This window comes from Bombina bombina, chromosome 2 (assembly GCF_027579735.1).
Source record: "Bombina bombina isolate aBomBom1 chromosome 2, aBomBom1.pri, whole genome shotgun sequence".
NCBI classification, from domain to species: domain Eukaryota; kingdom Metazoa; phylum Chordata; class Amphibia; order Anura; family Bombinatoridae; genus Bombina; species Bombina bombina.
The window spans coordinates 530,225,522-530,250,446 of record NC_069500.1 but is presented as its reverse complement, the minus strand read 5'-3'; the positions used below and the strand labels follow the sequence as shown (position 1 = coordinate 530,250,446).

The following is a 24,925-nucleotide window of genomic DNA, read 5'->3' as shown; positions in this document are numbered from 1 at the left end:
CAAAACACAAAGACATAAACACAGACACCCACAGAAACACTCACAGGAGGAAACATTTATGCACATTGCATCCCCCTAAATCAACAGTGTGTGACATGCATGATAAAAAAAATTGCATAAATTAAGAGATCACTTTTTAAAGAATCATATTTGTAAATTAAACAAAAATAATTCTGTGAATTCAAAATAGATGAAGAAAAGTACTTTTAATAGGTTGACATATGTTTGTTTTTTCCCCAACCAAGAGCACCACTTCAAATATAGTGTACAAATGTTCCCATCTGTCAGCTGTACTTATGGATTTTGAAAATGCTGTACTCTATATGGTCTTGGTGGAACCATAATATGTGGTACTCATACCATTAGATCTGGTTAAATGCATAATTTAGGCTTGTTGGTATGTATTTCAAAATAAAGTCAGCTGTAGTGTAAACTGAACAGTTTTAAGTTAACCTGACTCATTTCAAACACTGAGCAATTTAAGTCTGAGAGTATAACATTTTATGCAGATGTAAAAATCTTAGATGAAATGCCTCCTTGCATCTGGAAAGTCCTTGCATAAAGGGGCAGAAAAGTGTAATGTTTTTATTTTTATATATATATATATATATATATAAATGCATATCTGCCAAAAGGGCACCTACCATTTGTGTATTGAGGTTTTTTGCATGGTTTTAAATATAGAATTTCTACAGCATTGTCAAATAATCCAAAATACACTGCTGCTAAAAAAAATTGTTTTTATGGACCCCTGGCCCCACCATACAACTACTACCACACTGAAGTTACAATCCGAAATTGCACAAAGAAATAAAAAACATTTGCTAAGTAAGTCATACCTCCTCTGCAAATGAAAGTTATCTGCAGTCTGACTCAGGCACACGCTGAACAAACTTAAGTGCCAAGTCTGTCTCACACTGTGCGTAGTGGTTTAGTACACATTCAGAAATCCTCTCAAATGCTAATACTTTACTCCTTGTAATAACATTTCCCATGCTCAATTAGCACTCTGCTGTAGTACCCACTGGTGGCTGCCAAAATTAAAAAAAAATATATATATTTTTTTTTTTAGTTCTTGCCTCATGGGGCCCCCCTGGCCCATTGGGCCCCTGACAGGAGTCACCCCTGTCACCCCCTGATGGCGGCCTTGCCTAGAAGCCTGAAAATTGAGAGACACAAGGCCTAGATAAGCATTCAAAAAGTGCTTCTGTTCAGATTTGCACTGCACACTTCAAGTATTTTAAAACGTTAATTTGAGTTGTATCAGTTTGATTAATTCTATGTTGCCATTGTTCTCTGTATCAAATATCTAATGATTCTACCTTTGTAGAGTATAGAGTGAAAGTCCAAGGGACCGCCAGAGCATCTATTAGTTCCGCCTGGGGGTCCCTGGACCTCGACCCGTATCTTGGGAGCTTGGCATTTTGACGGGACGCCATGAGATCCAATTCTGGTTGATCCCACTTGAGAACACTTTCCGGATGGAGTTGCTCAGGAAATCCGCTTCCCAATTGTCCACCCCTGGGATGTGGATCGCCTATAGGTAACAAGAGTGGACCTCCACTGGATTATTTTGGCTACCTCCGTCATCGCTAAGGAACTCCTCGTTCCTCCCTGATGATTGATGTAAGCCACTGAAGTTATGTTGTCCGACTGGAACCTGATAAACTGGACCGTGGCTAACTAAGGCCAGGCCAGAAGAGCATTGTAGATCGCTCTCAGCTCCAGAATGTTTATAGGAAGAACAGACTCTGACTGAGTCCAAACTCCCTGAGTCTTTAGGGAGCCCCAGACTGCTCCCCACCCCAGAAGGCTGGCGTCTGTTGTCACAATCACCCAAGATGGTCTGTGAAAGCAGGTCCCCTGGGAGAGATGATCCAGAGACAGCCACCATTGAAGAGAGTCCCTTGTCTCCTGTTCTAGAATTATTTGAGGAGACAAGTCTGCCTAATCCCTGTTCCATTGTCTGAGCATGCTTAGCTGCAGAGGTCTGAGATGGAAACGAGCAAACGGGATGATGTCCATCGTTGCCACCATCAGCCCTATTAACTCCATGCACTGAGCCACTGACGGCCGAGGAGTGGACTGAAGGACTCGACAAGTATCGATAATCTTTGAGTTCTCAGGAAAGATAACACTATATCGGTGTGGGATCTTGCTTGTTGAAAAGATGGCGCCTGGACTAGAATGTTGTCCAGATAGGGCGACACCCCTATGCCCTGTGACGAAGAACCGCCAACAGAGACCCCAGAACCTTTGTGAAGATTCTGGGAGCAGTGGCCAGACCAAAAGGAAGAGACACGAACTGGAAGTGCTTGTCCTGGAAGGCAAATCTTAAGAACTTGTGATGATCCCTGTGAATAGGAACATGTAAGTATGCATCCTTTAAATCCACAGTGGTCATGAATTGACCCTCCTGGATTAAAGGAAGAATGGAACGAATAGTTTCCATCTTGAAGGACCGAACCCTGAGAAATTTGTTTAGACTCTTTAGATCTAAAATTGGTCTGAAGGTTAACTCCTTTTTGGGAACCACGAACAGATTGGAATAAAAACCCTGACCTTGTTCCTGTACTGGGACGGGAACAATCACTCCCAGGGCAAAGAGGTCTCTTACACAATGTAAGAATGCCTCTCCTTTTGTCTGGTCTGCAGATAATCTTGAAAGAAGAATTTGTATCCCTGAGACACTATTGCTATTGCCTAGGGATCCTGAACGTCCCGCACCCAAGCCTGAACGAAGAAGGAAAGTCTGCCCCCCACCAGATCCGGTCCCCCAATCGGGGGATTCATTAGCAGGCTTCTTGGATTGTTTAACTTTGTTCCAAGACTGATTGAGTCTCCATGTAGGTTTAGATTGTTCCTGCTTAGTGGCGGAAGAGAAAGAATTTCCCTTGAAATTTCGAAAGGAACAAAAATTATTCTGTCTTCCTTCATGTTTGCTTCTCTTATCCTGAGGAAGGAGATGTCCCTTACCTCCCGTAATATCAGAGATAATTTCCGTCAGGCCAGGTCCAAACAAGGTTTTCCCCTTGTAAGGAATTGCTAGAAGCTTAGACTTAGATGACACGTCCGCAGACCAAGGTTTTAACCATAAGGCTCTGCGGGCTAGGACAGAGAAACCTGAACTCTTAGCTGCCAGCTTAATAATCTGAAGGGAAGCATCCGTAACAAAAGCATTAGCTAGCTTCAGAGCTTTTATTCTGTCTTGGATCTCCTCCAAAGAAGTCTCAGTCCTGAGAGACTCAGACAGAGCATCAAACCAATATGCTGTCGCACTAATGACAGTAGCAATGCACGCAGCAGGCTGTAACAGCAGACCCTGGTGAACATAAATCTTTTTAAGTAAACCCTCTAACTTCTTGTCCATGGGGTCCTTGAAAGCACAACTATCCTCTATTGGAATAGTGGTTCTCTTGGCTAAGGTGGAAACAGCTCCTTCCACCTTAGGAACTGTTTGCCAAGCCTCCTTGAATAAGTCAGCTATGAGAAACATCTTTTTAAAAATAGGGGAGGGAAAGAAGGGAATGCCTGGTCTCTCCCACTCCTTAGTAACGATCTCCGAAGCTCGCTTTGGAACCGGAAATACATCTGAGTAAGAAGGAACTTCAAAATATCGGTCCAATTTACTAGACTTCGCAGGGGCCACCACAACAATGGAGTCACAGTCGTCTAAAGTAACCAAAACCTCCCTAAGTAGCAGGCGGAGGTTTCTAACTTAAACCTAAAAGTTACAACCTCTGAGTCCGTAAGAGGCAATGAACCTTCTGAATCTGAGATTTCACCCTCAGATGAAACAGCAGTACCCTCCTCTTCATGGCCTTGGGAGGGTACCTCCGAAACTGCAACAATTGCATCAGAACTAGCTGAATGTCTGGTTTTTCTCTTACGCTTGCCCTGCAACATTGGGAAAGCAGATAATGCATCAGAAATTGAAGAAGACATGAGAGAAGCAATCTCTTTTAAAGTAACTCCAACGGGAGCTATAGCAGAAGTGCAGGGCACTGCTTGAGCGGGCAATAAAGTTTGGGACGCTTGGGGAGAAAGCTGCGGCATATTTTGACCCTCATCATTAGACTCTTGGACAAGATCTGCCTTAGAAGAGATTGGCTCTGAAAAAATCTTATCCCTATAACTCAAAGTCCTTTGAACACATGAAGGACAGAAAGGGATTGGTGATTCCACATTAGCATCAAAACATAAAGCACAGGTGACATCTTGCAAGTCCCCTTGATCCATGCTTGCACACAATTTTCCAATTAATAATACAAAATTATCAGAATTATTTGGAAAAATTAACTAAAAAAAAAAAAACTGTTACTGTCTCTTTAAATACAAAACGGTCCCTTTTTCTTTTGCTTGCAAACTGGCAGTTTAAATAACGTTTCTGATATTGCAAAAAACAACCTCTGCACCTCAGCACTCTGCTGAAGTGCTCCTACCTTACTGAAGATTGCTAAAAGACTCTTTGAAAATTGAAAATCCAACAACAACTGATATCACAGAAAAGACTGCCTCTGTACTAGCCACGCATGTTCTTCCATGCGACTCCAGAACAGACCGGTCAAATACTAGGACTAATTTGAACTAATGCGCACTTCCCTCAGCTTCTCTATGAACTGAAGCACTACGGATTGTCGCGCAAAAACCAGAAGGACCGCCCATCTTGGGCATGACTTATCCATTAAACAAGTGAAACCACCGTCGCCCTTAAAGATCCGTAGATCTTGCAGCATAACCCCTTTAGCCCCAGTGCCCTGGCATATCATACTGCCCAATTAGTTTTTCCCACTTGAAAAACCTTTAATGTCCCAACATAAAGCATTCCCTTAATAAAAAGCCTCTTATGTTATACCAGTGTGCTAATAAAAATTTCTGAGTCCTTCTCCCAGAAAACTTAAGGTAGCACTTACCTTGACTTCTGCCTGGCAGTACGGCAGCTCTCAGGCTTGAGAGGTCCTATCCCTCACATCAACCTGAGGAGAAAAAAATGCTGAGTTAAAGATTACCTCAGACTAAAGGATATAGGGCAGCAAGAAATATGGGAGGCGCAGTGAGAATTATGTCCCACAAGTTCCCATTGCTCTAAAGCCAACAAGGCTCTACTGAAGAGACTGATATGGACTACGGCTACACCCCAGGACAAAGCAGTACAATCTTGCACTACTTTAAAAATAATAAACTCTTGATTGAAGAATCTATTCTCACAACTCACTTTACCTCTTCCTATCACTAACGTAGGCAAAGAGAATGACTGGAGTGGGAGGGAAGGGAGGAGCTATTTAACAGCTCTGCTGTGGTGCTCTTTGCCTCCTCCTGCTGACCAGGAGGTGAATATCCCATCAGTAATTAAGATGATCCGTGGACTCACCCTGTCTTAAAAAAGAAAAAGATAGATAACTGGGTACTGGAAGGCAGCTGCCAGTACCTAAGATGGCGAGAATTAGTTACCAGGGGGAGGGTTAGAGAGCTTTTTAGGAGGGATTAGGCAGGTGTTTATTGTTTTAAAAGCTAGATAAATCCCTTTATTACCCATTCCCTAGTTTTACATAACCAACACTGTTATATAAATACACTTTTAACCTCTGTGATTACCTTGTACCTAAGCCTCTGCAAACTGCCCCCTTATTTCAGTTCTTTTGACAGACTTGCAGTTTAGCCAATCAGTGCTGGCTCATAAGAACTCGACGTGCATGAGCACAGTATTATCTATATGACACACATGAACTAACACCCTTTAGTGGTGAAAAACTGTTAAAATGCCCTTAGGGAAGAGGTGGCCTTCAAGGACTTAGAAATTAGCATATGAACCTCCTAGGTTTAGCTTTCAACTAAGAAAACCAAGAGAACAAAGCAAAATTGGTGACAAAAGTAAATTGGAAAATTGTTTAAAATGACATGCCCTATCTGAATCATGAAAGTTTTTTTTTGGACTAGACTGTCCCTTTAAGATGGGGGTGACCAGTGGGGTGGGGGAGGGAAGAGAACTGTTTGAGAGGGATCAGGGGGTGGGAAGTGTCAGGTGGGAGACTAACCTCTACACTAAAGCTAAAATTAACCTTGCAAGCTACCTGATCCTTCACTGTTGGGAATAATAAAAGTGTGGTGCGCAGCTGCAATTAGCAGCCTACTAATTAGCAAAAAGCAATGGCAAAGCCATATACCTTTGCTATTTCAGAGAAGCTTTTACAATTATTTATGCCATGATTGCACAAGCAGTACATAAGTAATTTCAGTGAAAAACCCAAAGTTTGTAAAAAGGTTAACTTTTTTTAATTTGATCGCATTTGGTGGTGAAATGGCGGCATGAAATATACCAAAATGGGCCTAGATCAATATTTGGGTTGTCTACTAAAAAAAAAAAATATAGTTTTAATAGGTAAATAAAGAAGGCTCTATTTCTGTTTAAATGTAGTGATGGCAAAAATGCTTTTGGGGAAGTCTTAGTCTCCTGGTCCTTAAGGGGACAGTCTAGTCAAAATTAAACTTTAATGATTCAGATAGGGCCTGCACTTTTAAGAAACTTTCCAATTCACTTTTATCAAATTTTCCTTGTTCTCTTGGTATTCTTAGTTAAAAGCTAAACCTAGGTAGACATATGCTATTTTGTAAGCCCTTAAAGGTCGCTTCTTATCTCAATGTTTTTCACAGCTTGAGTGCGTTACTTCATGTGTGCCATATTGATAACATTATGCTTATGTAACTTTCTCACTTTTGACACAACAAAAATTCCAATCACTTATGTCACAAACAATTTCAACCTCAGTGTTTGTTCATCTTAACAGACTTTCCACCCAACCATTTATCTTCATGTCAGGCCCAAATCTAACATATGGCGAACATAACTTTCACTACCAGATCCCTTTACAGCACTGCTCTGTCCTACATAAGTTACCTGGTCTTCTAATACTCTGCTAACCTCCTCCCTCCCTTGCTCTCTGCCTTATACCTCTCAGTCTTTGTTATTTCTACCAGCCAGTCTTGATTATAGGAATTATCTTGCACTGCCCATCTCCAGGGAACACTTCATGAATCCGTTAGACTCTCCACCAGTCTTCATAACATTAAAATTATGCCTCCCACACAAGAAATCTATTAAGAGAAGCTTACTGCTAAAATCCTATGGGTCCTTAACTTACATGCAAGACCAACTGCATGAGCTAGAGCTCTCATCGTCCTTGACAAACACAGCCCTACAGTCATCCCATCCTTCAATCAGTCAACTTATTTATGGTCTCCAACAACACAGATTGTAAGCACTCAAGGGAAACAGCCGTCTGATCATTCTACCTCAATCGGTATAGCTTTGTCTTATTGAGCTCCATGAATGCAGAATGTGATGATACATTACAACGTAACAATGATGATCATAATAACATTAATTGCAGTCATAAACACAAATTAACATTGACATATAAGGCCCAATTCAATAAAGCTCTCCATTAAGGGGAGATTATTTAAAGGGACATAATACTCATATTCTAAATCACTTGAAACTGATGCAGTATAACTGTAAAAAGCTGACAGGAAAATATCACCTGAGCATCTCTATGTAAAAAAGGAAAATATTTTACCTTACAATCCCCTCAGCTCAGCAGAGTGAGTTCTGTGTAAAAAGTTATACTCAACTGCTCCCAGCTGCAGGTAAAAAAAATTAAAAAAAATGAAGAAATGAACAGCAGCCAATCAGCATCAGCAGTGCTGAGGTCATGAACTTTTACTGTGATCTCATGAGATTTGACTTGACTCTCATGAGATTTCATTGTAAACTTCCTTTACCTGATTGATGAAATAAGATGAGAGTGCACGACGCTCATCCCTTCAGATGTCCCAGGACAGACACACTAAAATGCTGCTTAGAAATCCTTTACAATGGGAGGTGGCTACTGAGGAACTTTTGAGGTAAAATATCTTTCTTTTTTACATAGAGATGTTCAGGAGATATTTTCTAGTCAGCTTTTTACAGCTATGCTGCATCACTGTCAAGTGTTTAAACATGTGGGTATTATGGCCCTTTAAAAGATTCATCAGTAGCATGAGAGACTTTAAAAGAGTCTGAAAAAGGCAAACGTTACCGTGAGAACTCTATATCTCATTAAGAGGTGTTATTGCTTATTATATTTATTTAGGTAAAGGAGAGACACATACCTTACAATACAGTGCTCAAATTAATAATTGTAATGAAAGTACAAAGTAAAAATTGTAATTTCATAATACAAGTTTCAAAATTATGTGAAAAACATAGTAGAAATCCTGCTTTATATATTTTTTTCCTAGTGTAAAATGAGCCATACAGTCTCAAAATGCATTCCTTGGGCGTGTTTTAACTTCTCTCACAGATGTCATGATATTCTCTAAACATTTTAATCTGAGAGTCTTGCTGATTTATCTGGCCAAATGTTTACTAAATAATTTGTTTCAAAACACACACCGCACTATATTATTATTAATAGTCATTTATTTATTTGTATAAAATATTTGCTCCCTATCACATTCCCTCTACCCTGCAAGATTCCTCATTCCAGAGACTATTTATAGAATGCTGGGATTTCTAGGTTTGGCCCCCTTTTTCTAGAGAATTGAGCGATGTCTGCCCATGCAAGTGTTTGGGTCATGTATCAATCCATGCTGGTGACTTTTAGATAATCTGGCCCATAGTTGTTCACAACCATCTTACTCCTAACACAGTCCAACCCAACACATCCATATACACTACAGACATAACAGAATAACAAAACGTACACAAACAGCATCACCTCTATAGCATCCACTGTTGCCTTAAATACTGGGTTATTAAATTTCACGCTTCTCCAAAATTTGGGACGAAGTGGTGAGAGAAGGTTCCTTCCATACTTTTCCAAGATATTAAGTGCAGTTATCACAGGTCTCAAGGATGGATCCTGAGGGTAAACATTTAATGCAATATGTAAAACTCATCATATATGCACAACCTTAAAATGCACTCTAATAAGCACAGAGGGCTCTAACAATTTCATTGAGAATCAGCTAGAGGGAAAAGATGGCAAACCTCAAGACCGCACAGTGAAGAAATCATGAGTCACAAGTCTAGAAATTGTATCACACTAACGTGGTTAAAGGGACATACAACCCAAAATGTTTCTTTCATGATTCAGATAGAGCACACAATGTTAAACAACTTCCCAATTTACTTCTGTTTTCAAATTATCTTAGTTTTCTTGTTATCCTTTGTTGAAACGACGGATGTAAGCTTAGAAGTGTGCACGTTTCTGCAGCACTGTATGGCAGCAGTTTTGCAACAATGTTTTACATTAGCAGGAGCACTAGATGGCAGCACTATTTCCTGTCATGTAGTGCTTCAGGCACGTGCACGCTACCTACCTAGGTATCTCTTCAACAAAAAATATCATGAGAATGAAGCAAATTTGATAATAGAAATTAATTTGAAACTTTTTTTTTTAAATTGTATTCTCTATCTGAATAATGAAAGAAATATTTTGGGTTTAATGTCCCTTTAACGCACTACCCCGTGTGAAATTATAAGATGCGTCTGAGTTCTCTTGCCATAAATCATATGAAAAATGTAAGCTATAATGACTAAGGGCCCGATTCTCTAAAGCTCTCTGGTCTAGCAAAATACTTGAAGATGTCTTGTCAGTATTACGAGGCCCCTCAGGTATTGTTTTAAAAGCAGTTTTACTAATATGCTTTATAACAAGACACAACAATACGCTCAGTAAAATAAGCTGATGATTTCTCTCCATGCCAGCGAGTTTTTGAGAATCAGGCCCTAAATGAGTATCTACATCTACAAATTTACTTTTATAGCTGAAGCATTACTAAAATATCCAAGCTAATAACCAATGAATACTTCCTACCATTAGTGATCCATTTTTCCCAATAAAAATGCATTGTTTCTTGCTTGCTAACAGTATAGCCTGCTATTTATCATTTATATAAAACCAGTTTGTACTGGTTGAGTAGCATTAGATTCTAATATGGTTGCTCTCATTACAAATCGTTTTAAATAAATGTTTGTCTACATTGCTGCAGTAGAATACAGGCAAATTTAAAAATGCTGTTAAATAATTAGTCTGAGGTCTATTTTTAAATGTATGTACCATGTATTTTGTATTTCATACCGGTGTTCCTCCTCGGAGCAAGTCCTTTACATCCAGTCTTCTGTATCGTTCTCTCAAAGGCACTTCTAGCATTTGATCAAGAAGGTCCAAAGTCACATGTTCTGGCTGGTTAATCAAAGCTTGCTCCAGAACATCCCTTAGTTCCTTCTCCTCCATGCCTGGTGCAATTATATTGGCATTAATACCTTCCCTAAAAGAAAACAACAAAAAACACAAATGTCATCTATGGCAAAACCAGGCAAATATGCATACACAGTACAAAATAAGGGAACGTGCACTACAAATTCACTACAGCAGAGGACGATAAATACAGGGCAATGAACAACCAGTGTTCTCCCCAGGACCGATTTAATGGTATTTAAGCCAATATTAAAGGGACAGTAAAGTCAAAATTAAAGTTAAATTGATTGCATAGAGTATGACATTGTAAACAAGTTAGCCATTTAATTAGATGTTACATGAACTCCCCAAACACAGAGATATAAACAAACTTCTTTTATTCCAATCCTTGAACAGCAAGTAACAGGTTAAAATGTAACACTTATTTTTTCAATTGTGTTTAGTTCTCTTCATATCCTTTGTAAACTTTCATGAATTAGTGCACGGTTTCTAAAAATACTATTAAAAACAGGGGCACTTTCATTCATGAAAGTTTACATTGCAGCGTTTGTTTTTAAATACTTACCTTTTTCTGCAGCCAAGTCGGACCAGCGATCCCCCTGCCCACATCTCCTCTGTACTTCCATCTGCAATGACAAATCCAGCTTCCTACAATCATGGCGTGCACCCCAAAGCATACATTTCCTGAGGCCACGCCGTGATTGGAGGAAGCCGGTTTCATCATTGCTGTGCTAAGTACAGCAAGAGAAGCGGGCGGGGGATCGCTTGGCTGCAGAAAAAGATACCGTATTTTATAAAAAATTCTGCAATGTAAGCTTTCATGATTGAAAGTGCCCCTGTTTTACATAGTATTTTTAGTGATTCATGAAAGTTTACATTCACTTTAAAGAGTAAACCTAGGTGAGCTCAGGAGTGTGCACATGTCTATAGCCATCTGGCACCAGTGTTTGCAACTTTGTTTATTGCAGTGTTATACAATGTTGCAGATACTGTTGCCACAGACTGCTAAAGTCACATCCACACTTCAGAGCTCCAATTAGCCTAAGTTTACTCTTCAACATAAGATACCAAGAGAACAAAGCAAATTTGATAATAAAAGTAACGTGGAAAATTGTTTGAAATTGCATGCTCTATTTGAATCAAGAATGTTTAATTTGATTTCACTGCCCCTTTAAGCTAAAAATAGCTCAAATTATTGTATTATTTTAATGTTTGTTGCACAAGTTATTATTAAACTATGTGATGAATTTGTGTTTTGGATAGAAAAAGTAACATTAGAAAATCTTATAATATTGCAAAGTATTACATTACCCGGAAACTTCATAATGGCACCCAACTGGCAACATTTTCTGTGAAGAACACTGATACTTTTCATGTGGGAAGGCCTGTATTTCCTCAGATATTTTGCTGGCTTCTTAAATTGTTTTATTAGTTTCTCAACCCTTGCAACACAGACTGTATCTAAGATTTACGGTATGTACTCACTAAAATCTCCCCCATGATCATAATGTATAATGCATGTACTTATGTATTGTAGCGCTTTGTATCATATTACATGACTACCGGAGGGCAAAATGTAATTCTTCCTTCACGCCCATTACAAATAACATTACCATAAGGTAATAGAACTTCAGAATAATAGTTGGGGTTTAACAAAACTGTTTAAAAAAATCCAGAAGCTGTAGCTGTATATTTTGTTTAGCAAAATAAGGAAAGTGCATACAGGCCTGCCGTTTGGGCAGGGCAAGAGGGGAACCTGCTCTGGCCCCACACTGTCAGGGGTGAAGGTATGAAAGGGTTCAATATACAGGTAGCCTTCAGTTTACGCCGGGGTTAGGTTCCAGAAGGAATGGTTGTAAATCGAAACCGTTGTAAATTTAAACCCAGTTTATAATGTAAGTCAATGGGAAGTAAGGGAGATAGGTTCCAGGCCCCTCTCAAAATTGTCATAAGTAACACCTAATACATTATTTTTAAAGCTTTGAACTGAAGATTTTAAATGCTAGACAGCATTATAAACCTAATAAAATAATCACACAACACAGAATATATAATTAAACTAAGTTAAATGAACAAAAACATTTGCTAAACAGCATTATAAACATAATAATATAATAACACAACACAGACTTTACTTGCATTTTTCTGCAAACAGTTATTTCTATGCATTCCAATCTGGACTGATTTATAGACCGGAAGATCTTGTTCCTTTGAAATCTGCTTGATAGCTCAGGTCTGGTTAAACTGATTAATTTCAGCTTGCTTGGCTTTGCTGCAACACAAGCAGACAGCTCCACCTACTGGCTATTTTAATAAATGCACTGCTTCTCAATGCTTTTTAATAGCAGTCACATGACTGGAAAAAAGGTTGTTATTCTGAAACGGTGTAAATTGAACCGTAGTAAAACGAGGGCCACCTGTATACGTATTTGGTTTAGGAAGAAGAGATTATGGTATCAGGAAGTGTAAATATTGTGTTATTCTTTACATAGAAGACACTAAATATTGAGACAGGGGTGGGCCATACAGGGATAGAGAAATTAGGGAGCTGGGCTGAGGGACCCCACAAATTTGTCTTGACCAGGGCCCTGTAAATGCCAAGGGTGGCCCTTGATGGGTGGAATTTGGCTACTGAAAACAACTGCAACAAACAATAAGTTAATGTATTGACATTAAAGGAGGTTTTCCTATCACTAACTTTATACTATGCCTATTTTTAAACGTACTTTAATGTCTCTTTTTTTTATTAAGAAGTCAATGATGGATTAAAACCGAAACCAAAACAATCACTAGCCCACTTCTGTGTTGTCTGCTTTGAATTGCTTTCTGCCCCACTGTGCATTCTATAATATAATTTATAAACAACCGTCCCCTATCCCTTGTATACAGCTGTCCTGTCCCCTTAATGTTACAGTCGCCTCTCTCGAAAGTCAATCACCCATTATTTACACGCCCTCATCATAACCCACTTGCTACTGAGTCTCACAATTCACTCCTCGTCACACTGCTTCTTATAATCACCCTCTTTCAGTTGTTGTTGAGCGTCTTCACTCTTTCACCAGGAAGTAAATCTCATGTACGTGCAAGTCTAAAAGTCAGATACCGAGCAGCACCATCAACCAGGAAGTAACAGTGAAGCCCGTACCGCCGCCCAGCGGCTTCAATGAGAGGCGAAGTGCAAGCGGCGGCTGCCTTGTAAGGGCACTAATTAGAGGGTATGAATGTTGGGGAGTCAGTGGGCATATGGGTTTCTGTTCTCGAAGCGCCAATTATATCCTTGCAAAATGCGTTCAATATGCTGGGTGAATTCACTAAACAACGTGCCACAATACTTAAGGTCTATTCTCCAGATCAAACTGAAAATAATCACCTTTTAGTAAAGCCTGAGTGTCGCCAAACTATTTCATAACAAGCTGCCACTTTGCAAAGTTGTAAATATTTGTGAAGTTGCCATTACAAGCCTGCCAGCTTCAGTGCGCATTTTTTTTTTTTGCATACCCGGTGACGTCATTCTATCACATACAATTATATACAAAATTGTTTCCTCACTCTTTTAGAGACAACATAAGAATGATTTTATTTCAACATACTATTTTATTAGTAAATAAACTTTTTAACAGTTTTGTTTCTAAAATATATCAATATTTAAGAACGAATACACAAAATGTCAATGTAGGGTAGTTGAGGTGTCACTAAAAAGATAATATTGATTTTATTATACTTTTGCATTTTCAAGTTATCTAATTTCAGAAAGTATTTTATTAATAAACAGGATACATTTTATAAAATCTAGGTTAGGTTTGTAATGAATAATGCAGTTGCAAGGCTTTCTGTAACACCAAATATTAAGGTGCATGTTATATTTGTTTTATTATTGTTCAAATACTCACAGAATGGTTAAAGGGAAACTAAACCCACATTCAGATAGAGCATGGAATTTTAAGCAACTTTCAAATTTACTCTTATTATCAATTTTTCTTCGTTTTGTTTGCTATCTTTATTTAAAAAGCAGAAATGTAAAGCTTAGCAGCCAGCGCATTTTAGGTTCAGCACCATTGATAGCGCTTGCTTGTTGGTGGCTGACATATAGCAAACCGATAAGAAAGTATAACCCAGGTTCTCAACCAAAAATGGTCTGGCTCCTATGCATTACATTCCTGCTTTTTAAATAAAGATAGCAAGAGAACAAAGAAAAAATGATAATAGGAGTAAAATTAAAATTGCATGCTCTATCTGAATCATGAAAGAAAAAAAATTGGGTTTAGTGTCCCTTTAAGCAGATAGTTAAAGGGGCATACAAGTAAAAAATAAACTTTCATGACCCAGAAATAGCATAGGATTTTAAATGACTGTTCGGTTTACTTATATTATTACATTTACTTTGTCCTCTTTATATACTTTGCTGAAAAGCAGCAATGCACTTCTGAGAGCTAGATGGTGATTACTGGCTAACATATGCCTCCGGCTCTTGTCATTGGTTCTCCACATATGTTCAGTTATGTCCTAGCTGTGCATTGCCATTCTACAGCTAACTTTATGGGAAGAATGATCAAAAACTCGCCAGTATGAAGAGAGATCACACAGTCTTTTTTGTTTTGTTTGAGTACTATATTGCTATGTCTCTCCTTCACATCCAGAACTCTGCAAGATAAACAGTACTCAAGGTAAAACTTGCCTTTTTACATTTGTTAGAGGGACCTTGCAGTACTGCCGAGACTGCTTAGATCATCTTGATAGCGTGGAGAGCTTTAGCTTATTGGGCCCTTTATGTATTAAACCCATTTGCAGAAGTTAAACACACAGTTACGTGCAAGCAATTGTGCAATGATAAAATGCTCTATCAGCAGTTTCTTATTACACTTTTATGTCACTTTATGCTTATGCATTGGGCCATTACCAAGCTATTCCTAGCAGGACATGGTCTATGATTGGCTCAAACATGAGGACACTAGCCCTGATTGGCTTGGCTTACTGGCCATGACCTTTACAGTATTTACAGTAATTTCAGGTTTGACTACACTCAAGATGAAAGTAAGTTCACATTTTTTGTTTAAAAATTGCACAGGCCGAACGTTTGCAAGTTTGTTCAACCACATATATAGAAGCAACTCCCAAATAATAGTACCAGCAGGTATTGCTTTCTATGGCATTTGCTTCACTGTACTACTGTGTGCATCTGGGCAATAAGCCCTCTTTTTCTATGCAGATGCCTTACCCTAATGAACCTTAAACTAGTCTCACGGCAGCCTAAAGCTCAATGCAAACCCATAAGAAATAATCCTCCACACTAATTCAACTCACCCAAATGAAGTCCGTTTTACTTGCAACCTAATCCTGCAAAACAACATTTTATCAGCAGCTGACCTGTTTTTTTTTCAGACCACAATAATCTCTAACTCCACTACACAATTCTTGCTCCACTACACAATCTCCCCAACACCCTGTGATACCCCAACCAATAAATATTCTAACATCCAAATGACCCAAAAGCAATCTCCCCAGTGATACATTATATCAGCACCTGAACCTATGAACCCCCAGCACTAAAGGGCATCTCCTTATTGCACGCTCTCCTCACGGTTGGTATGGCTTATTAAATTAAATTGTACATGCTGGAATATAGGGAAATTAAGTTTTTATTTATTTATAGCTTTATTATTTAGTGATATGTGTATTGTTGGGATTTGTAGTGGGTCATTAATTGTTTTATGTATTAAAGAGTTATGTAAAGAGGGTCTTTTAGCTGTTGAAGGTTGTTTTAGAGGTTTGCTGGTGCTGTGGCGTTTTAGACAATTTAGCAGTAAGGGTCAGATAGTGGAGCTGATATTGCGTGAGGAAATTGATTTTATATATATATATATATATATATATATATATATATATATATATAATGTGACTTGCATTGCTTACAGAATAGGTTTTGGCTAGTGGGCCTAGAGTAGGATAGTTTATTATAGTCAGGTATTTTTCAGACCGTAGGCAGTATTTGGGAGTTAGCTGGGGCGTTCCAGGGGAGTGTAGGTTAGACATTATGTAAGTGTAGGCGGTATTAGGAACTTAGCTGGGCATTCCAGAGGTGAGTAGGGTAGGCGTGACGTAGATGTAGGCAGGCAGGGGGAGTTAGCTGGGCGAAGCAGGGGCAGTGTAGGTTAGCTCTGACGTAGGTGTAGGCGGTTGGTGGGAGGTAGCGATATGGAGCAGGGGGAGTGTAGCTTAGATGTGATGTAGATATAGGCGTTCAGGGAGAGTTTGAGGGGCGTGCTAGGTGGAGTAAGCTGCACTTTGATTCGGATATATCGCCACCAGTGTGATATGTTGAAATCAGCGAAGTGCAGGTTGCGAGGAGGGAAGTGGCCATGTTTGACTGCAACAAGACTGCTGACAAGACCAGAAAGGCAGTTTCTCATAGGTCTGTTGATGTTTAGAATATTGGGGCCTTAATGAGACTTCTTTTGGGATTTTAAAATTCACAGCAACAGCTGCTGAGAGAGAGATATACTAGATATCATATAATGGAGAAGATTTGCTTTGTAACGCTGGATGCAGACATGAAAAGAAAATATGAAGAATTCCTTAAAGATTGTCCGCTCGCCTTCGCTACATACGGGCAGCGGACGAACAAGATCTGCTGCCCGTATGTATCATTACACGCTCAACTGAATGTGTAAAGCCCGCCCCTTCTTTTGCATGACTGTCAATCACTGAGAGCGAGCAAGCTCAGAGGTGGAGTAGAGTGTAAGAAGCAGAGGTCTAATGACCATTACTTCTTGCATTGCAGGAAGCAGGCTCGCATATGTGAACCTGCCAAGCAAGGGCTCATAGCAGCTTTTGCTACTTAGTACATATGGTGGCACAGGCATCAAGACACAAAGCTTGAAAGTGGGAAAGCCAGGTCATGTTTTATTATAAATATACAACCTGGCTGCAAGCTTATCACTGCTAGGGCTTTTCTGATTATGCCACCAAGTTTAGTAGGAAAAGGGTTGCTGACGTATTGGTTCAACATAGAATGTTCTTTAAGTAGATTGTGATATATTTTATACCATAAACTTTCAAGACCTCACAGGTCTTCAGACGTAGATGTAATTTAGCTGTGCTAGGTCTTCTATGCTTCTTCCTGCAGTGTCTGTTACACTAAAGTGTGCACACAGTGCAAGTCACTCCTCTTCAGTTTGTGCAAGTCAAACTGCTATCAATCAGTGCTAAAAGTTCAAAATACATGTGCATAATTCTCAACATTTCCAAGAAGATTTCCAAGATGTAGAAGGGTAAAAAGCTTGTTGGGAGTTTCCCACCGGTGATTTGTGGGTGGGGCTGCACCAGGAAGACAGGATTACAAGGGGGGTGTCTGACCAGGCAGTGGGCGTGTTTGGGTAGGCCATAGACATGGCTCATACAGGGCAATGAACAATAAACAGCTACAGGGGGTAGAGGGCCAGACCTCCTAACATGTGACAATCCTGCAGGATGCATTTGCAGTAGACATCTATAATTTCAGCAAGGGATTCTCAACCAACTTGCTCTGCACGGAGGTTAGTCCTTTTGCAAAAAGTAAACCTCCTCCTCATTTGCACCATCTTGAACCATTTTGTGCTGAAGTAACTGAAAACAATGTGCTAAGGGTGGATGGGATAGCTAAGCTATAGGAGGTGCCGGGTGCGATTTGCCTACAGACTGCTGTCTCAGTATCTGTATCATGAGGGGTCACTGCAGAGGACAGTGTGCAAGTTTGTTATAGGTAGTAGGCAGATAACAGGAAGGCTGTAGGTTAACGGATAAAGGTCCAGTTAAAGGGACACTCAATCAAAATTAAACTTTCATTATTCAGATAGAGCTTGCCATTTTAAACAACTTTCCAATTTACTTCCATTAACAAAATGTGCATAGTATTTTTATATTTAATCTTTTTGAGTCACCAGCTCCTACTGAGCATGTGCAAGAATAAGTGTGTATGCATTTGTGATTGGCTGATGGCTGTCACATGGTACAGGGGGAGTGGAAAAAGACATAACTTTTAAAATTGTAGGAAACAAAATCTACTACCCATTTGAAGTTCAGACTAAGTGCTATTGCATTGTCTTGTTATCTTGCATTTGTTGATGATGCAAATCTACTGTGTTGACTGGTCCTTTAAGCTTCTTTGCTGCTGAAGACAATACAAACACTGCTTTGTTGTTTAATATTATTTTATTATTTTGATTTGCTGTATTTTTAAAAATACTTTTTTCACTGTTCTCCTGATAGGGTTAGAGGAAAAATAAAGACAAGCGCAGAATGAACTAAAAACAAACACCTATAACAAAGGAGGATTCCCAAACCTCCCCACAAAACAAAGGGAAAGCAATTCAGTAGCTTATAGGTGCGCAAACCAAAGAATGCTAAAGTTAATAGTGTGAGAAGTGAAAAGTCTTGGCTACAAATGGTATCAGAAATTAAATTGGATAACCATGTGCATCCTTAAATTATATACAACCTCAAAATAAGTGTGTCACAACCCCAAGGAAATAGTCCAAGCTCATAAATATATCAATATAAACAAATCAATTTATTAATGTTATTAATATTGTAAGAATGAAATAAGCATAAATCAAAACCACAAATAGGGGATTCAAAAAATTGTATGTATATAAAAATTCATTTAATTAATAAACTCTCATAAAAATAAATAATAAATGCACATAAATTCATAAACTAATCTGTACCAAATTTAATGACCGGTCCTAACTACTTAAAATTGATTTGGGCAATTCAATACACAAATTACATCTATTTAAACAACGAATAACATGAAACATATAATATAAAACATATAATATAAAGATTGCTTCTTATACAGAAGCTGATACTCTTAAAATGAAATCCCAATTGAAGGTATTCGTCCAAAGCGTCCTCCAAAGGCTTTTCCACAAGATCGGTACAAGATGAAGATCTTTGAGTCCTCTCAGGGGATGGGCGTATCCTGAACAATGTAAGCCGTCTAAGTAGGAAACAGAAGCGTCTGCTTAAATAGACATCAAAGGCTTCTCAAAGAAAAAACGCATCAGTACTTACACATTAGTAACCGAAGATCTGCGTCGCATCCGACTCTCCTTTCTGCCAGGGGTCCCGGTTCATATTTGATACTCCACAGGTTCACTTGGAGCTCAAACGCTGACCACTTCTAAGGACAAACCCAGGGGAGATCCGGAAAGAGCGCCAAACAGAAGAGTAACACCTGTGTAGGTGGATAGAAGCTCTGATTGCAATTAGGTGGTCTCTATATCTTCACACACAAAGGATCTTAACAGTTTTCGAAGACCACATCTGGCAGAACTGTGAGGGTTTGAGAGAACTGGAGGAAAGAGTACTTGCGCAAGTATACAACAAAGAAGCCGGGAGTGAGTGACGTCACACGACTAGTTACAGAGGGAGCTGAGGCTCTGAAAAAAACACCTAATTGCAATCAGAGCTTCTATCCACCTACACAGGTGTTACTCTTCTGTTTGGCGCTCTTTCCGGATCTTCCCTGGGTTTGTCCTTAGAAGTCGTCAGCGTTTGAGCTCCAAGTGAACCTGTGGAGTATCAAGTACGAACCGGGACCCCTGGCAGAAAGGAGAGTCGGATGCGACGCAGATCTTCGGTTACTAATGTGTAAGTACCAATGCGTTTTTTCTTTGAGAAGGCTTTGATGTCTATTTAAGCAGACGCTTCTGTTTCCTACTTAGACGGCTTACATTGTTCAGGATACGCTCATCCCCTGAGAGGACTCAAAGATCTTCATCTTGTACCGATCTTGTGGGAAAGCCTTTGGAGGACGCTTTGGACGAATACCTTTAATTGGGATTTCATTTTAAGAGTATCAGCTTCTGTATAAGAAGCAATCTTTATATTATATTTTTTATATTATATGTTTCATGTTATTCGTTGTTTAAATAGATGTAGTTTGTGTATTGAATTGCCCAAATCAATTTTAAGTAGTTAGGACCGGTCATTAAATTTGGTACAGATTAGTTTATGAATTTATGTGCATTTATTATTTATTTTTATGAGAGTTTATTAATTAAATGAATTTTTATATACATACAATTTTTTGAATCCCCTATTTGTGGTTTTGATTTATGCTTATTTCATGCTTACAATATTAATAACATTAATAAATTGATTCGTTTATATTGATATATTTATGAGCTTGGACTATTTCCTTGGAGTTGTGACACACTTATTTTGAGGTTGTATATAATTTAAGGATGCACATAGTTATCCAATTTAATTTCTGATACCATTTGTAGCCGAGACTTTTCACTTCTCACACTATTAACTTTAGCATTCTTTGGTTTGCGCACCTATAAGCTACTGAATTGCTTTCTCCTGATAGGGTTGCCACCTTTAGTTCAGGTCAAACCCGAACACTCTTATGTCGTGCACGGGAAAAACATTTTTGCAGAGTACACACTATGTATAATAGCACATAAACACAAACTTGCACATAGATATTTGCACTCTCTACCTCACACTGTCACACACTAAAACACACTTTAAAACATACTCGCACACACAAAGACACTAACACACGCTCTCTTTCACACACTAACACATGCTCTCTCACACAAACATAAAGACATGGTGCCTCCCAACTATCAGTTTCTAACGCCCCTTCAGTACCATCCAAATTAGAAGCAACTGGGAAGGACATCTATTAAAGTTTGCCTCCTCCTCAACAAAAAATTCATATTGTCTAGTTAATCACCAATATCGTTAAGTTTACACATTTTTATTGAAATCAGATTGTTCTAAACTTAAACTCCCCTGTTTCAAATAAGGAATTGCATTACCCTGTGTGTGATGCAAGGGGCAAAATATGGGCTCTGGAAAAGGGCCCTCCGTAGTGTGAGAAATAATAAAGTCCCTATGGCTCTGGGCTTTTAATAATTGTGAATGACAAAATCAGGTATAATATGCAAATGTCACATGCATTACACACAACCAGTGATCACGGTTTCAAATAAGGTGTGCACGGACATTTTGGTTGTCGGCAAGCATGAATTCAATTTAGTTAGGATATACTACAGAGAGAGAGCAACCAGAAATGTCAGGGTGCGCTGTATCCCCCCTCCCAGCATTAGACCAGTTAATCAGCAGGAACACAGTAGAGGTATACAAAACGTGTGGGGGGTCCATTACCTACTGGAGTGTATTTTTGTTATTTACAAATAACTCCTTTAATTTGATATGAACATCTGAAATATATGTTCTTGCCTGTGGTATCCCTACCTATACTGAAAATTTCTATACTTAAGTATAGGCTAAATAAAAGCTGTGTAAACATAGCTAGCAGAAGAAATTACATTCCCAGTGGGAGGCAGGAGGGATAAGTAATAACATGTTAATTTTCAATTATTCTCTTTAAGGGCCGATGATCGAAAGTGCTAGGAGGCGATTACATATTCAAAAGGATCCCCGCTATGTCGAGCGAGCCTGTCGAAATATTCAAAGCTCCCGACATAGCAGCATTGCAGAGATGCATTTACTATACATGCCACTGGTCAGTGATGCTGACTATAGACAACACCCAGTATCGCCGCCCATATTGGCGATGTATAATAAAGGGTCCTTTGAAATAGAACTGCCGTGCCTAACCACTAATCCTAATACCCCTAAACCAAAGTACCTTACCATTGCAAACTTACACTACACTAATAAATATCTAAACCGCCACATAACCACTGCAAATATCTATCCTATTAACCCCCAAACCACCACATACCCACCACAAGTACTATTCTGTTAACCCCTATACCACCACATACCTACCACAAGTACTATTCTATTAACCCCTATACCACCACATACCTACCACAAGTACTATTCTATTAACCCCTATACCGCCACATATCCAACGTAAGTACTATTCTATTAACCCCTATACCGCCACATACCCACCGCAAGTACTATTCTATTAACCCCTATACCGCCACATACGCACCGCAAGTACTATTCTATTAACCCCTATACCGCCACATACGCACCACAAGTACTATTCTATTAACCCCTAAACTGCCACATATTCACCACAAGTACCCTACATTATTAACCTTAAACTGCCACAACCCCAATGCAAACTAACCTTACTCTACCTAACACCCTAACTCCCCCTCTAAACTAAACCCCCTATGTTAGAGGGGGAAAAAATATCTAAGTTACAAGAAAATTTAAAAATCTTAGTTGCAAAAAATAAAATACAGTATCCAAAATCAAAAACCCACCATTATAACTAACACTAATCTACGTGCCCCATAAAATAAAAAGCCCACCCAAAACAAAAAAAATCCCTAACACTGATATAAATTACAATAGCCCTTAAAAGGGCCTTTTGTAGGGCATTGCCTAAAGATATTTCATCTCTTTTACAAATAAAATAAATTACACCCCCCCTCTACAATACAAGTAACCCCCATCCCCAAAACAACAAAATCTACCTAAAAAAAACTATCCTAAAAAATAAAAGTTAAAATAAAAAAGCATATTCTTAAAAATAAAAAAACCAACCCATTCTTATTATCCTTTGGCTTATGGTAGAGAGCCGAAGAAAATAAAATGCATAGCGGAGGCGGCTGAAGAGTCCACTAAAGTCCGCCTCCACAATGATGGTCCCCCAGCGCCAGTATGAAGAGGGCCCCGATGTTGAAAAAAATTGCGCAGCGAAGGTGGACTTTGGCAGCCTCTTCCATGTCGGCCCTTTTCATCCTGGCGTGGGGGGTCCATCTTCGCAAAACAGACTTTGCCTCGAAGATGGCCCCCGTAGGAATGGAAAACCAAAATTGAAGTGTCCTCCATTTTCCCCAGAAGGTAGCATCCCCAAACAAGTGGTATACCTAGGTGCCTCATCAAATTGCCAACAACATACTAAAACGGCGACTTGATACCCTGCATCCTGCTCAATTGGCAACCCTTTTAAGATGTGCCGAACTAGAGCTCAATGCCGGTGCTCAGTTCCAGGAGGTTTTGCCAGCCGTCCGGCGGTCGGCCACCGGCATTTTAGCGCATCTCTGTGACACATTGATTATGAGGTTAGCGATATAGCTTCATAGTTATAATGGTTAGATTTACTATTTAGTATAGTTTATTATAGTCCGGTATTATTATGACAGTAGGCAGTATGTGAAAGTTAGCCAGGCCATTCCAGTAAAGTGTAGTTTAGACATACGTAAGTGTAGGCGGTATTAGGGACTTAGATGGGCGTTCCAGGGGTGTGTTTGGTTAGGCGTGACTTAGGTGTAGGCAGTCAGGGAGAGTTAGCTGGGCGGTAGGAGTGTAAGTTAGCTCTGAGGTAGGTGTAGGCAGGGTGGAGTGTAGGTAAGGCATGACGTAGTTATAGGCATTCAGAGGTAGTTAGCGGGCCGTGCTAGGCTTTACTTTGTTTCGGACATATGGACACCAGATCAATATGTTTGATTCAGCGAAGTGCAGTTTGTCAGGAGGGTAGCGGCCATTGTCTCGCCAGCTATCAGTTGTCAAGTCTACATCGTTTTTAAGTGAACTTCGTTTTTAAGAGAAGTGTTTTTAAGTACTTCTTGGCAGCATCTTTCCAGAGTATATAAAGCTGTCTTTTAAACAGTAATAAAATAAGTTATATTTTATATACACTGTGATTCTTGTGCTGACAGCAGTTTCTTTCCATACCTATTCGCTAATAGAATTTTTTGTATATATTTATACTAAAATTATGCTGCAACACACGTTTGGATGTAAGACTCCTTAATAAAGGAATTTATTAAAAAAGTTTAAAAACAACAGCAACGCGTTTCTCAGTGTCACAGCACTGTTTCATCAGGCTATACAAACAATCTCTCATAGCTGCTATATTTATATCTAAATACAACCAATCAGGAGTGGTGTCAGATACACACCCATCAGTTGATACCAAATGGCGTATGGGTATTAAAATATGTAAAACCAAAATGAAATAAATAAATTTTCATTTCTCCAAAGATAACAGAATGGTACTCCAATAATTAAAATGCTATTAGTATATAATTAATAATTGTTAAAATAAATATAAAATCTCATTATACTTGCAGACATCAATAATTCAAATGGGCTATTCACTACAATATGTTGAAATGGTACATCCCAAACAATGAGGTCAGGGCAAACTGGGAGATTGAGCCGGTTAAAAAGATCACTATTTATCTGACAGAATCAAATGTGTATTACTGCAATCCAAGAAGTGTCCGTGTTCAAAATGCTGATATATATTTGCATAAACGACTCGTAGTTAAATAATTCATATTACTCGAGTTCTTATTAGGAACTTCATAATGACAGGGACGGGGGCGTGGTTTATGACAGGGACAGGGGCGCGGCAGATGACGCTATGCTGCCCGGTTAAATCTACACTAGTATAAGTGGTCAGTAAAGGGAAACGTTGATAACAATTAAATATAGTGTGTATTCAAAGCTGACCATAGTCTCTTGTCTACTACGTCATCCTCATGAGAGGGGGAGTTGGCCAAAAACCAATCATAGTAAAGAAGTGGGTAATGGGCGTGACTGTACCAATATGTCAACAAAGAAAACGTGGTTAGCTAGCCGCCTATGATTGGTCTGTTCTGCTTAATCAGTGGTGGCTTATAGTGATGTGAATAATTGCTGAGTCCGGTGTTCTAAAGTAAGTTGTCTACCGCATAGGAATGTGACTACCGCGT

The 24,925-nt window shown here is 39.1% G+C and overlaps 2 protein-coding genes across 4 annotated transcripts in view; one reads left to right on the top strand and one right to left on the bottom strand.

The window, feature by feature from the left end:
- Positions 1 to 13,377, bottom strand: part of RNF31 (ring finger protein 31) — a 184,874-nt gene extending 171,497 nt beyond the window's left edge. The window contains 3 exon segments of the mRNA XM_053702361.1: positions 8,743 to 8,900; positions 10,122 to 10,311; positions 13,263 to 13,377. Of these exon segments, the coding sequence (XP_053558336.1) occupies positions 8,743 to 8,900; positions 10,122 to 10,277 (314 nt within the window). The 5' untranslated portion in view covers positions 10,278 to 10,311; positions 13,263 to 13,377.
- Positions 13,257 to 24,925, top strand: part of PSME2 (proteasome activator subunit 2) — a 49,315-nt gene continuing 37,646 nt past the window's right edge. Inside the window, exon 1 of one of the 3 annotated variants that reach the window (XM_053702359.1) lies at positions 13,257 to 13,436. The gene's annotated coding sequence lies outside the window, so the exon portion shown is untranslated. Of the gene's footprint in view, positions 13,457 to 24,925 lie in introns of all 3 variants that reach the window. The other 2 variants (XM_053702360.1, XM_053702358.1) reach the window with 2 other exon arrangements.